The sequence below is a fragment of the Sorex fumeus genome, unplaced genomic scaffold (genome assembly GCF_029834395.1).
Source record: "Sorex fumeus unplaced genomic scaffold, SorFum_2.1 ptg000063l, whole genome shotgun sequence".
Classification (NCBI taxonomy): domain Eukaryota; kingdom Metazoa; phylum Chordata; class Mammalia; order Eulipotyphla; family Soricidae; genus Sorex; species Sorex fumeus.
This window is the reverse complement of record NW_026606120.1, coordinates 9108978-9125910: the sequence shown is the minus strand read 5'-3', so window position 1 is coordinate 9125910 and position 16933 is coordinate 9108978. Positions and strand designations below refer to the sequence as shown.

The 16933-nt window shown below is 49.6% G+C and overlaps 1 protein-coding gene across 1 annotated transcript in view; it reads right to left on the bottom strand.

Annotated features, from left to right (window-relative positions):
• Positions 1–7445: 7445 nt before the first annotated feature.
• The window catches only part of LOC130035209 (class I histocompatibility antigen, Gogo-B*0102 alpha chain-like), a 90347-nt gene continuing 80859 nt past the window's right edge, over positions 7446–16933 (bottom strand). The window contains exon 8 of the mRNA XM_056126775.1: positions 7446–7562. Within this exon, the coding sequence (XP_055982750.1) occupies positions 7558–7562 (5 nt within the window). The 3' untranslated portion in view covers positions 7446–7557. The remainder of the gene's footprint in view (positions 7563–16933) is intronic.

Below are 16933 nucleotides of genomic sequence, written 5' to 3'. Positions count from 1 at the left end.
GGATTTTATCCTTGACACTCTATATGGTCACCTGAGCACTGACTGGACTAATCCTTGAGCACAGCCAGGTGAGGCCCCAAAACCAAAGTAAATACAAAGTGAAATGAATCGACCACCTGAGTATGGGGATAGGGAAGAAGCTTACCGGTTGGCACAGGGAGGAGGAAGTGGCACTAGGTTCTCAGGAAGTGGGAGAGTAACCTGATGGAAAATGACCTGTGTGAGAGCAGGGCTGGACTCTACTGGCATTAGAGGCCCACATGGGGCAGCAGGAGAAGATATGCAACAGATGAGGGGGAAATGCAACAAAGTAGCCAAGATATGAGGCTGTAGTTACTGTCACTAAGGACACACAGACCTTTCCCTTATATCTCAGTCGCTGTTTCCTGTGGAGCTTTTGTGGGATCTCTCTCCCTTTCCTTGTGTCTGGGAGTACTATACCTGCTGTGCTCAGGGTCACTCCAGACTTGCTCTATGCTTGGGGGCAGCTTCCAGGGGTGCTTGGGGACCTCACAGTCCAGATGTGCCAGGGCTGGCAGCACACACAGTCTGCGCCCCAGCCCCTTGAACTACGGCATGTCAGGGGCACCTGGGCATCTTGTAAGGTCTGATGCTTTGAATAACATGGTTTAAAAGATTCTTTTATTGCTGATTATTTCTCTCCCTTTCTTTCCCTTTGTTGTCACTACTGGTGGTGCCTTCACTGGTGCTCACACACTTGTTTGTGGTGCTTGCTGGGGTCACACACTTGCAGTGTTCACACACATTTTAGTTGTGGTGCTCAGAAGATAGCACCATTTAGTTGTAGAGTTCCTGCACACTTGGTTGTGGTGTTAAAGATAGAAGCCTTCCTTGTTATGGGGCCGGGATCACACAAGACAGTGCCACCAGGACCACATGAGGCATGTGAGATGGTGCCAGGGGTCAAGCTCATGCCCACGTATATGCAGGACAGGCAGCCTACACTAAGCAACATTACAGACATTCAATCTAGCCTCCCCAATAAGACAGGAAAGCGAAACTAGTTCCATGAGTTTGGGGATGTGGCTCAGTGGTGGAGCATGTGCCTTCCATGTATGCAGGCAGGGTTCCATCCTGGCAGTGAAAGAACAAATAAGATTTAGTTCAGTGAAAGGTAATGATCTTATACTAGAATGGAGCATCGGAATTGAGTATGATCTGACAGATGTTTTCTAAGCATCAGAACATTTAAAGTATTTAAATTAAAGTTTAAAAATTATTCACATCCAAGAAATTGAAAATATTCTCAAGGGCAGGGCCAGAGAATATTAGTACAGCAGGTAGGATGTTTACCTGGCTTGCAACTGACCAAGGTTCAATCCTCAGCACCGCATTTGGTCCCCCTGAGTCCCACTAGGAGTAAACCCTGAGCATGGCCAGGTGTGACACCAAACAAACAAACAAACAAACAAACTTGAATGTTTCACAAAAACCTGCAGAGCAGCCCTTCGTGTTCTTTCTAAAGAACCAGTGTGGGAAAGAAGCAAAGAAAAGTTTTGACACTTTGGGGAGTAGGTTGGTGAATGGGAAGAAAATACAAAAAAACAAAAATAACATAAGGACATGGTGGATGCTACTAGGCACTTCGGTGGTGGTGAGATGCAGTAACTGTACGTTAAAACTACATATATCACCTTAACTACAGCAATAAATGTTTGTGTGTATAAAACAAAACATGTTTCTTTAAAAGGAGAAACTGAGGAATGTGTCTACTCAGGGGTGTGGGTGACAATTGTTAGTGATGACCAAGTGGCCCCTTCACTCCCTGATGTGCTGTTGAGAATGACACTGTGTGTCTGTGGGCTTCCCACACCCCTAGCCTTGACCACCACACCCAAACTGAGAGGTTTTCTCTGATGTATAGCAGAACAGCCTCCCTACAATGCCACGTCATCAAGACAAGGAGAGTCCAAGACCCAACTCAGCTGAGGGTGTCTTCTGGAGACACGACTGGGACTTCACTCTGGGTGCATGATCCTGGGATGGGATCCTAGGAGAGAAAAGAAAACAGTAACAGCCAAATATAATGTGGGAAATTCGTGATCCTGTCCTGACATGAACTTATTAGCTGTAGAAATATGGTAGAGATAAAAGATGAAGAATGTTCTTAAGAAAAGGAACTGGGAGTGGAAGAAATGTTACCCTGTAGTTTCTAGGTTTGGCATCAAGAGGCTCTAGGGCCATGATGGAACCTCAGACACGGCACAAGGCCCCGGAGGTTTCCCTTCTGCAACTCTCCGCCCGGCTCCCGATTCTGACCCCAGGACTGCTCTGAAGGCACCTTGATCCTGGATGTCCTCCTCCAGGTCAGCATCTCGGTCTGTCAGACCACAGCCCCACCCCTGCAAAATAGGAGGGAGCAGAGCAGCGGCGCCCCCGTGTGGCCATAGCGCTGAAAGACACTCACTCCGAATTATGCTTTCTAGCAGGGAGCTCTCCAGGCCTCCCAGCAACAGAACAGGCTGTGTACACCAGGGGGCGCCCTATCCGGCTTTAATTGAGGTGTCTGAATAGTTTCCCTAAACATGCTCACAGAGAGGTTCCTCCTCTATATAACTGTGAGTACTGGCTTCAACTGTGATTAAGCAATATGTACATGAGAAATCTTTGTTAATAAAATTGTAAACCACAAATCATAATCAGTAAATTTTTTAAAAAAATTAAAAATATGCAACAACAATAGCAACAACAACAACTTAGGTTCATAACTGCTGCTACCCAGACCCAGAGTGAACCCCAGAAGCATACCGGTGCCCTCACTGTGCTAAGATGAGAAATTGATCTCCAGGTGTCACTTATCCCTGCTGCTGCTGACTCCACTGGAATCAATTCTGAATTCTAAGTTTCCGTCCTTGGATGAAGTGGAGAATAAAAAAGGTTAAAAGCCCCAGGGCCCTGGCCTGGGAATATACAGGCAATGTCTCATTTTAAAAAGTAAATTAGGGAGGAAATAGTGACTTTAGGGGATAGAGGCCAAATAGAGTGGAGAGGGAAGAAGCAGAGGAAAGGGGCAGGGCAGGGCCTGCTGGTGGATGCCTGTGGGGAGGGATGGGGTTTGTGAGGATCAGGCACAGGAAGCAATGGGTAGGGGTGAATTAATTGCCTGGAGGGTACTTATGAGAAATGGAGTTAGCTGTGTAATTCACTGGTATGCTACAATTAACTTTCAGGCATTTCCCCACACTTCGATTCCTCATACTTTAAGTTGTGTCATATAACTCAAACACGCAGGGAAGAGTAGAGGATAGAGGAAAGAGAGGAGAAGAATGGAAGGGAAGAGAAGGTAAATGAAGGGCATGGAAGGGAAGGGAAGGGAAGGGAAGGGAAGGGAAGGAAAGGGAAGGGAACTAGAGGAGACGAGAGGGGAACCCTATGGTTCCTTTCTCCATGCACCATTTAAAAAGGGCACAGGAAAAACAACCTAAGGTGTGGAGGGATAGCCTGATTATTATGGGTCTATTTTAAAATCTCAGCTTAAAATTCAAGATTATAAATAAATATATCTTCAGTGGTTTTAGTTCCAAAGGAAAGAAGTGTCTTGTTTCCAAAGGAGAATTATAACTGACATTGGTGGAGAGACTGGTGTATAAATATTAACTACAGTAACTTTATAAATCATGCTTTTTTAATAGATAGAAATAATTTTTTTCATTTTTTATTTTATTCAATTTTATTTATTGAATCACTGTGAGAGCAGTTACAAAACTTTCGGGTCTAAGTCTCGGTCATACAATAAAACACCCGTACCTTCACCAGTGCCCATTTTCCACCACCAAAAACTTGAGTATGCCCCCATCTCACACCCTCCCCCTATCTGTAGGGCAGATGGTTTTCACATTACTCTCTCTCTACTTTGATTACATTCAATATTTTGACACCAGACCACCATTATTATTTGGGATTTTATCCCAACACTCAGATCTGCTGAAAAGGCAACAGTAGACAATTTGTTTTCTGTTGCTGGTTATGAATAACATATGATGTCGCATGGCTGCAGCAGTGGCCACGCGATTTTGAAATTTCAAAATTTTAACAATTAAATCTGGAGGGATTTCTGCCAAAACCTGCTGGGTTCTGAGATCTGTTCCTAAGTCTCTTTGTATAATGGCCATTAAGCACCTTGATCATGAGGCAGAAAGGTCGTTATGGTGGTGACTCAGGGTCTCGTTGGGGTGGGAAGGAAAGGGCCGGCTCCACCCTCATCCCATGAGGCCCCGCATGTCTCATCACTAAAGACCCAAACCTCACTGTCCAATGGCCTCTGGCGGATGGCGACCACCAAGCCACCAAGGAGGAGCAGGTGGAGGGACAGCACCCTTTCTTCCCTGGGGTGGCCCAGCAACAGTAACCTACTGTGCAGTCCGGACGCATTTCTGCCAAAAGCCACTGGGTTCCCCGATTTGTTTCTGAGTCTCTGGGATCATGGCCATTAAACGGCTTGATCAGGAGCCAGAGAGGCCGTTCTCTGGTGGCAACTTGGGGTTTCGTTGGGGTGGAGGGGAAAGGGCCGGTACCACCACCATCCCGTTAGGCCCTGTGTTTCTCCTCATTGTGGGCCCAAACCTGCTTGTCCAGTGGCCTCTGGCAGATAGTGGCCACTGAGCAACAGGGGGAGCAGGTGGAGGGACAGCACCCTTTCCCCCCTGGGGTGGCCCAGTGACAGTAACCTACTACACGGTCCAGATGCATTTCTGCCAAAGGCTGCTGGGTTTTGAGATTTGTTTCTGAGTCTCTGAGGTCATGGCCATTAAGCAGAGAGGCCGTTCGTTGGCTGCAACTCAGGGACTTTTTGGGACGGGGAGGGAAGGGCCAGCTCCACCCTCATCCCGTGAGGCCCCGTGTGTCTCATCACTGCAGGCCCAAACCTGACTTCCAGTGGCCTCTGGGGGATGGCGGCCACTGGGCCGCCAGAGGAACAGGCCAAGGCACAAAACCTATTCGCACCTGGGGTGGCCCAGCACCTGTAACTTACTTCAGGGACTGGATGCTTTTCTGCCAAAAGCCTCTGGGTTTCAAGATTTGTTTCTGAGTCTCTGGTATCATAATGGTTAAGCAGTTCTATCAGGAACCATAGAGGCCATGCCTCCAATTATATAGCTGAGCCGGAGGTGGTTGGTGGGTCCATCTCCCACATACCTAACTTTTGGCCATTTACTTTCTTGGTAAACTTTGCCCCAACTTTTGGGGGTCTGGTCAAAGGCACAGCAGCAGTTATGGGGTATCTGGAAATCTGAAGGCGCCATCAGGCAGCTGATGCACTCATCTCATAGGTGCAGATTGACCTACTGTCTGCACTATACCCCCTTAGGGAAAAAAATATTTAAAGAAGAACTATCAGAGAGAGTGAACTTGTTTCTCTTAGCTAGAGTTTTATCATCTCCATGGGAACAGCAATTCCAGTCTAGGATCTCAATTGCTGCTAGGGGCTTATTTTCTCAAATTTCAGATGATACCGATTTTCTACTTCCTTCCTTCTTCCCTTCCCTTCCCTTCCCTTCCCTTCCCTTCCCTTCCCTTCGTTTCTTTTTTGCTCTTTCTTTTTTTCTGTTTTTTTTTTTTTTGCTTTTTGGGTCACACCCGGCAATGCTCAGGGGTTACTCCTGGCTCTTCATTCAGGAATTACTCCTGGCGGTGCTCAGGGGACCATATGGGATGCTGGGAATTGAACCTGGGTCAGTCACATGCAAGGCAAACGTCCTACCCGCTGTGCTATCGCTCCAGCCCCTTTCTTTCTTCTTTCTTTCTTTCTTTCTTTCTTTCTTTCTTTCTTTCTTTCTTTCTTTTTTCTTTCTTTCTTCCTTTCTTTCTTCCTTTCTTTCTCTCTCTTTCTTCTTTCTTTCTTTCTTTCTTTCTTTCTTTCTCTCCCTCTCTCTTTCTCTCCTCTTTCTTTCTTTCTTTCTTTCTTTCTTTCTTCTTTCTTTCTTCCTTCATTTTTTCGTTTTTTGGGGGCCACACCCATCGCTGCTCAGGCTATTCTCCTGGCTCTGTACTCAGGGATCACTCCTGGTGGGCTTGGGGGACAATATGGGGTGTTAGGGATTGAACTTATATTAGTTGGGTGCAGAGCAAACAACCTACCTTCTGCTCTTGCCCCCCAAATGATGTTATACAGTCTATTTCATGCTAATATTAAAAATATCTATAACAGTATATGAACATAAATTACCAATCTTATATATCTTGTTTGTTGTTAAAACCATATTGACAGGAGGTAGGAAATGAACAAAGACTAATATTGGTGAAGCATTTGAGAGCCTCTCCTCCAGTGTTAGAAAATGTCAGATGAAGACAGAGTTATTATTTGAGCCGGTTCAGATCTCTGCCCCTGAGATAGAGCTTGGAGACTGAGATTTGGAGAGGAGAGATACTTGACCAGCCATTGTCTGGGACCCCGAGGAGATATGCACATCAGGAGAGACTGAGTGACACTGAGTGAAGGATCCCCGCCAGCTCTTGGTTGTCTTAATACACTGGGTTCACCCAACCAGCCCCCAGTGCTGAACAGGGACCCTCCAAAGTATTGTGCTGCTCACATCCAGCAGAGGTAGAGCACTGATCACCCCATGCAAATTCCTGTTCCTAGTTGACATTATCGACGACTCCTGGATGTCCTCCCCTGTGGGAAAGTTACTGCTTGGGACACTGAACAGGATGCAACTAAGAAGTGTTGTTTTATCCTGAGCACTTGATTCATTGACTCAGTGACCATTTATCCTACCATATGGGTTTGGATGAAAAGGTCATCTATGTGTCCTGGACTTTCTAGTTCCATATGTTGTTCTAATTTTATTTCTATCAAAGAGGTTTTGAGGAAAGATTATCAGGATGATTGCCAATTTGTAGCTTAACTTTGTGACCAAACAACTTACACGCACTGTAGGAATGAGCTACCTGTGTGAGACCTGTCACTCCAGTGCCTGAATCTCCATTTGATCTCTATGTGTCTATGACGGAAAGTGTCAGGAAGAGACAACACTCCAGCTGCTTTCCCACATTTTCAATATGTTTTATACTCCTAAAACTAGACAAGTCACCTGGCTAGGAGTCAGAAATTCTAGGTTTGCATCCTTGCACCGGTCTTCCCCCCCACCCCCGCCCCCCATCCACTCACAGCCTCTCCTGTCACATCTGGGACAGACTCAAATCAAAACAGAAAACACATGAAAGGTCTCAGGATTTCCATTTGTTCCTTCTCAAATTTCAGGGATTTCCTTTATTCACCCTCAATCCACAAAACGGGAAATAGGAAAATGCAAATCAGATGCTTATTTTAGTAAGGGAGAAACATTATTCAGGAAAACAAGGAGCTAATGCAGAGAGAGATGGCTGAGTCCTGTCTCTGCTGGCACAGCCCAGAACATCAGGAAGGAAACGCAGGTCACTGTGGGGAGGGCACACTGGACAGGGGTTGGCCAGCCTCCCCCTTCACAGTGTGTGACAGGAAAACAGACACGCTCAGATCCCAGGGCAGAAAGAAAATCAGCAGTTCTTGAGTCACAACACTGGGATGTGAGGAAACCCAGCAGGTCAGCTGCCTCACACTGGAAGAGAAAAGAATGAAGAGACCCAGGTGAGTCACAGAAGTGGTGACATCCTGAGCAAGCTCCCAGCATCCCTCTCAAAGAACCGCCAAGACCAGTCCTGTCCCTTCTGCCCAATCCCACCCATTCCAGCCTCCAGAGTCTCACCTCTAGGATTCGAGAGAGACTCATCAGAGCCTTGGGAACTGTCGCTGTCTGGGGAGGAACAAACAGGGCAAGGTCAGAGCCACAGGAGTGGGGACTAGAGGAGGAACTAGGGGTGCAGAAGCTCCCCGTGGGCTCCGGTCTCTGTCCCCAGGATTGCAGGGCCCCAGCCCTGCTCACACTTACTTGCATCCTGAGTGTACTGTCCTCCATTCTCACCTGCAGGGAAGAATCAACCAGGGAAGGTCAGGGAGAGCACTGGGTCCTGAGGCCACAGAGCAGCTCTCTAGGCCTAGACCCCAGGACTGACCAGCCTCCTCCTGGCAGTTTGTGCTCTGCACGGACATTCCATGTGATCTGAGACCCTGGGACCCATGTTCATCCCCCGCTTATGGAGGTGAAAGTGCTTTTCATGAGCAAACCTGAGAGCGGCACACACGGGGAGTATGAGCAGCAGCACAGGGGCGGGTGGTGCTCTTGCTAATGAGGCAGAAGAACTAATACGGGGGGATCCCCAAAGTGGGACAAGACTCAAAACTTGTCAGGTTGAACAGATTTCCACCACCCATTTTCCCCATCTTACCCGAGTGCTTCCTCCTACCGAACACAGCTGCCACTACAGCTCCAGTGACCACAGCCCCGAGGAAAGCCAGGCCAACAATGATGCCCACAGTGAGGATGGTGGACTGAGAAGGGGGCTCTGGAAAGGAAGGAAGGAGAGGTCAGACCCCAGTCTTAGCCTGACCCTCAGCCAACCCTGATGCCCCTGAGAACACGCTCTGTGCCCCGTCCCCCTCCTTACCCCATCTCAGGGTGACAGGCTCCGGCAGCCCCTGGTGCTGCACACGGCACGTGTATCTCTGCTCCTCTCCAGAAGGCACCACCACAGCCGCCCACTTCTGGAAGGTTCCATCCCCTGAAGGCCTGGTCTCCACCAGCTCTGTGTCCTGGGTCAGGTCCTCCCCACCACGCTGCCAGGTCAGGGTGATCTCGGCAGGGTAGAAGCCCAGGACCCAGCACCTCAGGGTGACCTCCCGGTCAGAGAAGGGATGGTGGGTTATGTGTGTCCTGGGGGCTTCTGAGGAAGGAAAATGAGAAAATTCACACTTTGGGTCACTTCCATAATGGGATTGAACAGGATAATTGGTTTCGAATATGAGGTAAAAATCCAGACACAAATTTGGCGGGAGAAAGTGGATAAAATCCTATTCCTTGGAAAGGTCTAGAACAGAATTTGGGAAGGAGGTCAGGGTCTCTCAGGACACACTGACTCTGGTCCTGCCCTGGGAGGAGGGTGAGTGACTGAGAGAAGCAGGAGTCAGAGCTAAGACCTGAGAGAGTTCGAAGATGGCTGCCGGGTCCAGGAACCCACATTCGTTATTTCAGAGGAGGTCGCCCCTCCCCCAGGGACACTCGGGTCCTTCACAGTCCTGAGGACACAGGGTGGGCCTGAGGGGAGGGCGAGTCTCTCTGGCACAGAACATGGAAACCAGGCGGGTCCTTCTGTCTCCTAATTGAGGAAGGGGCGCTGTTCTGACACTGAACCCCACTATCTTCCTCCTTGTGGGGAGTCGCCCCCCCAGGGGCGGTCAGGGGTCCTCACCCTCAGGGACCCGGTACCTGCGCGCAGCAGCGTGTCCTTCCCGTGCTCCAGGTATCTGCGGAGAGACTCTAGGCACCTGCCCTCCACGTAGTTCCTCCGGAGCTCAGCCTCACCCGCCTGCTCCCACTTTTGCTGGGTTCGCCAAGCCTGCGTGACCGCCGCCGCCGTCCAGGAGCGCAGGTCCTCGTTCAGGGCGATGTAGTCGGCGCCGTCGTAGGCGGATTGACGGTACCCGCGCAGGAGGCGCCCGTCGGACCCCACGTCGCAGCCGTACATGCTCTGGATGGTGTGAGAGTCTGACCCGCCCACACAGATTAGACTCGAACCGAAAACGATCCGGTCCCCGCGGCGCCTCCTGGTCAAGGTCCGGGGCGGGTCCCTCAGCCTCAGGGACGCTCGGACCCGCCTCGGGGCGACCCGGCCCGTCCCTGTGTTGGCTCTTCCCTGCCCGGCCGCGCTCACCCGCCTCACTCTGGTTGTAGTAGTGGAGCACGGTGTTCAGGTTCGCTCGGAAAGTCTGTGCGGTGCCCTTGATGATCCGCGTCTCCCGCTCCCAGTACTCGGGTCCCTCCAGCGCCACCCATGGCGCCCGCGGCTCAGCCCTCCGACTCGCTGAGTCGCTGTCGAAGCGCACGAACTGCGTGTCGTCCACATAGCCGACGCTGATGAACTGGGGCTCCCCGCGGCTGGGCCGGGATAAGGCGGTGTCAAAATACCGCAGGGAGTGGGTGCCTGGGGGAGGGGAAGAGGTGAGACCCAATTCGACCCGACCTGCCGCCCTTCGCGCCCCGGGTCCAGGGTGAGGGACAAATCACTGTCACTGCTGTCCGGTTGTTCAACGATTTGCTCGAACGGGCCCAGTAATGTCTCCATTGGAGACTTTGTTGTTACTGTGTTTGGCATATCCAATACGTCACGGGAACCTTGCCGGGCTCTCCGAGAGGGGCAGTGTTGCCTACTGACCAAGTAAAAGAATGCTTGATTTTTCATTCCCCCTTTGTCCTGCTCAAAGCTGGGCAACTTCCCAGTACAGGAGGTTTCAATTTGGGGAAAATGCACCCTCGTAAATGATTTGTAAATGATGTATGAGGAGCAACACAGTCTCTATGGATATGTCAAAACTGTGACAAAGCAGGCCGCTCCGACTGGTAGCATTAGGTCGAAAGGGTCACCAGGTGGCTGATGAACGGTGCATGGCTCTATTCATTGTCCCATGTACTTTCCCACGTCCCATCCCCTTTTCCTTTCTTTTGGGTGGGTTGTGGAAACATACTTAAGTCTGTACCTGTGCTCTGAATAAACGCACGCACGCACGCATTCATGCCATCCCCTGAATGACGGAACCCTGTGTGACTCGAGTGCTGATTTCACCCTGACGGCCCTCCCCTGGCTCGGCCCCGCAGCGCCGGAAGTGGCAAGTGGAGGTCCCACCAAGATCAGGTACGAGGGAGAACCGGACAGGGCTCACCTGCGCATAGTAGGGGGAGAGCCTGCGTATAGGCAGGGGGAGATACCGCATATAAGCGGGGGAAACAGTGCATGGTACCATGGGAAATTCTGACTCAAAAACTTGACTGGCCACCAAGTTGACTGAGTTACTGAAACAGCAGGGAACTGCTATTAAGTTTAGGACCGCACTCGAGTTTATTACAGTAATAGGGGAAGTAAGCCCGTGGTTCCTGACAGGGGGAGAATTCAAAATCTGTGACTGGGAACAGGTTAAGATAGATCTACAGAGAGCACTCAGAGATAGGGGGTCGGATAGGGTTCCCGTCACTACATTCTCCCTCTGGAGATTGGTTAAAGAGGCGCTGTCAACCACCCGTGTCCGGGTGCAAGAACAGCTGTGTGACCTCCAAAAAACCTTCGGGGAAATCCAGGAGGAAGTAACAGGGCGCTCTCTGCAGGGGGATGCTGGCAATGATATAGCAGAACATGAATCTGCTGAAGTCCCTGTGATTTCTGAATGTGGGAGCCAGACTCCTCTTGCCCCCGATCTAGACACAGAAGAAAAGTAGCTCCTCTCTGGTCCCAGACCTCCCCACCAATCTTTGGGGGCGAGATATATTCTCAGCCATGGGCGCAGTTCTAGTCACACCGCCTGGCCACCTCCAGACCCCCCCGGTTTCTTTCCAGACTATAGCCCATATTACTAGTGATTACCCAGCTCCGGGGCAAGGGTACCCCATAACTCTGATGCCCGTGGAAGAACTGGAAGGGGCCACAACCCCTGGGCCGGAACATAAGCCTTTTTAATCGGGGCCACTCTTGTGCAGCCTCCTCTCACCCCTATCACTTGGAAAACAGACAATTGAGTATGGGTGGAACAGTGGCCCCTCCCTAAAGAAAAACTACAGGCCGCACATGCCCTAGTGTCCGAGCAATTAGAAAAGGGGCACATTACCCCATCCACATCTCCCTGGAATACCCCAATCTTTGTTATAAGGAAAAGGACAGGCGGGTGGAGATTATTGCAAGATCTCAGAGCAGTCAATGCCACCCTGCATCCAATGGGGGCCCTGCAACCAGGTCTCCCCCATCCCTCCGCTATACCAAAGTCCTGGCAATTGTTAGTGATAGATCTTAAAGATTGTTTTTTCAATATTCCATTAGCTCCTAAAGATTGTCAAAGATTTGCCTTCTCTCTACCTTCCCCCAATTTTCAGGAGCCCTATCAGCGCTACCAATGGGTAGTCCTTCCCTAGGGCATGACTAATAGTCCTACTATGTGTCAGATATATGTTGCAGCGGTTTTAGCGCCAGTCCGGGCTCGTTTCCCCAATGCACTTTTGATTCATTATATGGATGACATCTTAGCCGCCTGCCCCACCAAAGACCTGTTACTTCAACTCTATGATCATGTCCGGGTCGCCCTGGAATCAGCAGGCCTTGTAATCTCCCTGGACAAGGTACAGCTCTCTCACCCACACAGATATTTAGGATACACCATAAACAAGGTGGGAATAGCGCCTCAAAAAATACAGTTTGCCACCTCTCATTTAAAGACTCTACACCAATGGCAACAGTTTTTGGGAGAACTCTAATGGCTCCGACCATCCTTCTCCCTGCCCACGGGAGAGCTCAAACCTCTTTTCGAACTATTGAAGGGGGATTCTGACCCCTCCTCACCTCGTCAATTGACCCCAGAGGCACAATTGGCTCTTAGAAAAGCAGAGGATGCCTTAGAAGAAATGCAAATACACCATATTGATTACAATCTACCACTACAATTTATAGTGCTTGCTTCAGAGTTTGCCCCAACTGGAGTTTTCTGGCAGATTGGTCCATTATATTGGGTCCACCTCTCTGCTTCCCCCACCCGAACGGTGATTCCCTATCCCACCTTAGTTTCTCAATTACTCTGGAAGGCCAGAACCATAGGGTGTGCACTCTTTGCTAAGGATATGGACATATTGGTCGTTCCCTATTCCAAAGACATGATTAATAATCTGATGCAATATGATGATTCCTGGTGCCTTTTTGTCTGCTCCTTTAAAGGCCAAATTATACAGGCATATCCCAAACATAAACTCCTGCAAAGCTTCAGGATTTGCCCGATTATCTTCCCTCGAATCATTAAGACCACCCCCCTTCCGGGTGCATGGACCCTCTTTACTGATGGCTCTAAAAGCGGTCGAGCCGTAGTGGTTGATGGGCAGGTTGTTCACTTCATACAGCTTGCCGAAATCTCGGCGCAATTTGCAGAAGTATCGGCTGTATTATTGGCCTTGCAGACATTCCCTAATGAGCCCCTCAATATTTACACTGATAGTGTGTATGTTGCCAATATCTTCCCCCAATTAGAAACAGCACCCCAGATAGGTGAGGGCTCGAAAATTTTATCTCAATTACAAACATTGCAACTGTTGATTTGGGCTAGGAAGGACCCCCTCTTTGTGGGTCATATTAGAGGACACTCTGGCCTCCTGGGACCCCTTGCAGAAGGTAATGAATGAGCAGATAAAGCTACCCGCTTAATAATGACATCCCTAGAATATGATAAGGCCATACAGCTACATAAAAAATTCCACCTTAATGCCCAGTCTCTCCGTTTTCATAAGGGTTGTTCTAAAGCCGAGGCTCTCTCCATAACCACTGTCTGTCCCGCTTGCGCCCCTTATATACATTCCCCATCCCTGGGATTCAATCCTAGAGGACTGAGAGCAAATGATATTTGGCAAATGGATGTGACCCACACTAATTCATTGGGTAACCGGCATTATCTCCATGTCTCGATAGACACACACTCGAGCATGATTTTTGCCTCACTACATGCCGGGGGAAAAAACGAAACATGTTATAGATCACCTTACCGCCGCTTTTTCATATATGGGAAATCCCAGGCAAATTAAAACTGACAATGGACCGGCCTATACAAGCCGCGCCTTTCATTCCTTTTGTGAAACCTGGGATATTGCACATACAACAGGCATTCCCTATAACCCCCGAGGACAGGCTATCATAGAGCGAGCGCACCGACATCTCAAAACTTGTATTTCTAAAACAAAAGAGGGTGAGATCTACCAAGGCTGTCAAGGGCCACAAGCGCTCCTATCCACAACCTTATTCATTTAAAATTTTTTGCTCCTCGATGATTCGGGTCGCAGTGCAGCCCAACGTCACTTCGCTCCTCCGGCTCCCCTTAAAGCAATGGTGAAATGGAAGGATCTGTCCTCAGGAACCTGGCAACCACCAGCAGCAATCCTTGCCAGAGTCAGAGGCGCAGTCTGTGTTATATCCAACTAATGCAGAAAAACCCATTTGGGTACCAGAACGCCTGGTCAGGCCAATACATGAGCCCCTCGATCATTTGTCCCCCACAGCTGGGAAAAATAATGAAACTCACCTCCAGGGCACTTAGCCCTGAGACAAACCTCTCTTTTTTCCACAGGAACAAAATGACCACAACGACGCTTGTCACCTGGACCTTCGTTATATTATTAATGAAGGACCCTACCGAAACTCATGCCAATCGACACCAACCATTCAAGCAGACCTGGGTCATAAGGAGTGGAGAGGACTACGAGGTTTGGAGTACCACAAGCTGCGACGCAGCACCCCTTTGCCACGCCGGCTACGGCGTCGCCCGAGTAGCAACATGCTGCAAGGGGGCTCAGGCAAGGGCCTGGGTCCCTGGGAATGGGAGGTTCGAGGCCCACGGGTCTATGCCTCCGGTAGCCCCCTCTTCTGTTTCTGAAAGCGCCTCTGGCATGCAGTCCTCCCTTACCATTCTGTGGGAATAGGAGCCTGCCTGTTAGTTAGTCCTGATGATTAATCACATAGCTTGGATTAAGATGTTTTGATTAACCTTTAGTCTTGGAATTATGTTTGCTAGTAAAATAGAGTTAATATTAGTTTCTGTAAAGTCCTGATTTTTTTAGGTTATGGGTAGGCGTTTTTAGGGAAGTAAAAACTTAAATGTCAGTGAAAGTAGACAATAGAGGAATAGTAAGGAACATAATATTTCACCCAGATATTTTATTGGGACAAGCGGATGTTCTGTCCTAATCTTAAAGCGGAACGTGTACGTGCCCCTTGATGTTTTGGGAACATGACCCATGGTCTGATGTAATGTGTGCCTTGCCACGTTGTTTCTGTAACTGTATAAGAAGAAGAACTCTGGATGCAATAAACCGCAGCAGCACTCAGCCTCTCTTGTGTTGGTGTCTGTCTGTCCAACGCGCCGAATCTCCTGCTTTCCTGTGCACCTTTGCCTGGTTTCCCCTCAGCCTGGTGGTCTTCGACCGAGTGGTCTGCGGCAGGTGGCGCCCGAACAGGGACCAGAAGGACAGGTAATCCCCCCTCTTTCTTTCTTTTCTCTCTCCAAAGCAGGGATCGGCTCCTGCCAGGATTCCGCGGATCCGCCGGTAAAGGCTCACCGGTTAAGTGCAGGTAATCAGGTAATCATGGGTGTACAAATGTCAAAAGACGACAAGCTCTTTGCAGCTGTCGTGCGGCGCATGTTATTAGAAAAAGGTCTAAAAGTTACTGATTCAGCGCTGTCAGAATTTTTGTGTGTGGTCAAACATCTTTGTCCTTGGTTCCCAGGAGAAGGCAGTCTAACGCTGTCTGAATGGCGGAAGGTGGGTAAAGCTCTGCATAAGTATGGTAAGGAAGAAGGGGAAGAGAAATTGCCTCCTTGTGCTTACCTGCTTACCCATTGTGGATGCAAATTAAAGAATTGATAGCTCAAACCTCTGACTAGGAAGGTTTACAGGAGGAAGTTGCCTCTTCCTGGATTTATGCAGAAGTAACAGAGGAGGACCCGGTGGAGCCTACCGCTCCCCCGGTAGGAACGGAGGATGACGATAGTGAGTGGGATGACTGGGATATAGCTAGTGAGATGGCAAAACGAGATTGGGAAGATGATTTTCGCAACCATCGCCCCCCCCCCCGCCCTTAAGGCATTCCCCGTTGTCAGGGCTAGAAGAACAAAAAGGCCAGTCCCAGCCCGCAGACTGTATCCACCACTTGTGGGCTTCCACGGCGCCATGGCTGAGGCTCGGCGCCTTGGGGACACTTCGTTTGCTTTCCTATTACGGAGGCACTCGAAGGTGACCTGCGTTGGGAACCTAAGGTAAAGGTAAGGTAAAGGCCCTCCCGTTGATCATCGATTTGCTCGAGCGGGCCCAGTAACGTCTCCATTTGGAGACTTTGTTGTTACTGTGTCTGGCATATCGAATACTCTCGGTAGCTTGCCGGGCTCTCTGAGAGGGGCGGAGGAATCGAACTCGGGTCGGCCATGTTGGCCGCTTGTAAGGCAAACGCCCTACCCGCTGTGCTATCGCTCCAGCGTTGGGAACCTATTCCTTTAAAAACTTTGCAGGAGTTACGGGCGGCGGTCCAGTCCTCAGGAGCTTCTGCTCCTTATACTTTACAAGTTGTAGACATGCTGGCAGCCTCTCGGATGACACCGTATGATTGGTATCAGGTTGTGAAAGCAACTTTATCCCCCGGAGACTATGTGCTCTGGCGGACTGAATATGAAGACAAATGTAAAGATGCAATAGCCAATATGGCAAATGAACGGGGTGCTAAGCCAACTATGGATATGTTAATGGGAACAGGGGACCACGCAACCAATAGGGCTCAGATACAGTTACCCAGGGAATTTTTAGAGATCGTCACCAAGAATGCTGTAGCAGCATAGGCAAAATTGCCCCCTCCCGGGGTAAAAGGCACCACATTATCAGGCATTATCCAGGGCAATGAGGAGACTTATCAAAACTTCATCTCCCGTTTAGAAGAGGCCGTGCGCAGAATGCTCCCTCCTTCGGAAGGGACAGAGATGCTTATTAAGCAACTCGCCTGGGAAAATGCCAACACTCTGTGCAAAGACTTATTACTGCCCATTAGGAAGATAGGGACTATTCAGGATTATATTAAGGCCTGTGTTGATGCCTCCCCGGCTGTTGTTCAGGGCATTGCTCATGCCGCCACCATGAAGGGACAGTCCTTTGGGACCTATGTAAAGAAGGGGCTTAGTGGCCGCGTGGATGCAGGGCCGCGGTGCTACAACTGTGGAAAACAGGGGCATATGCAGAGAGAATGTACAGAGAAGAAGGACCGGGGCTCTCGCCCGCCCGGTCTGTGTCCTAAATGTAGGAAAGGCAGACATTGGAAG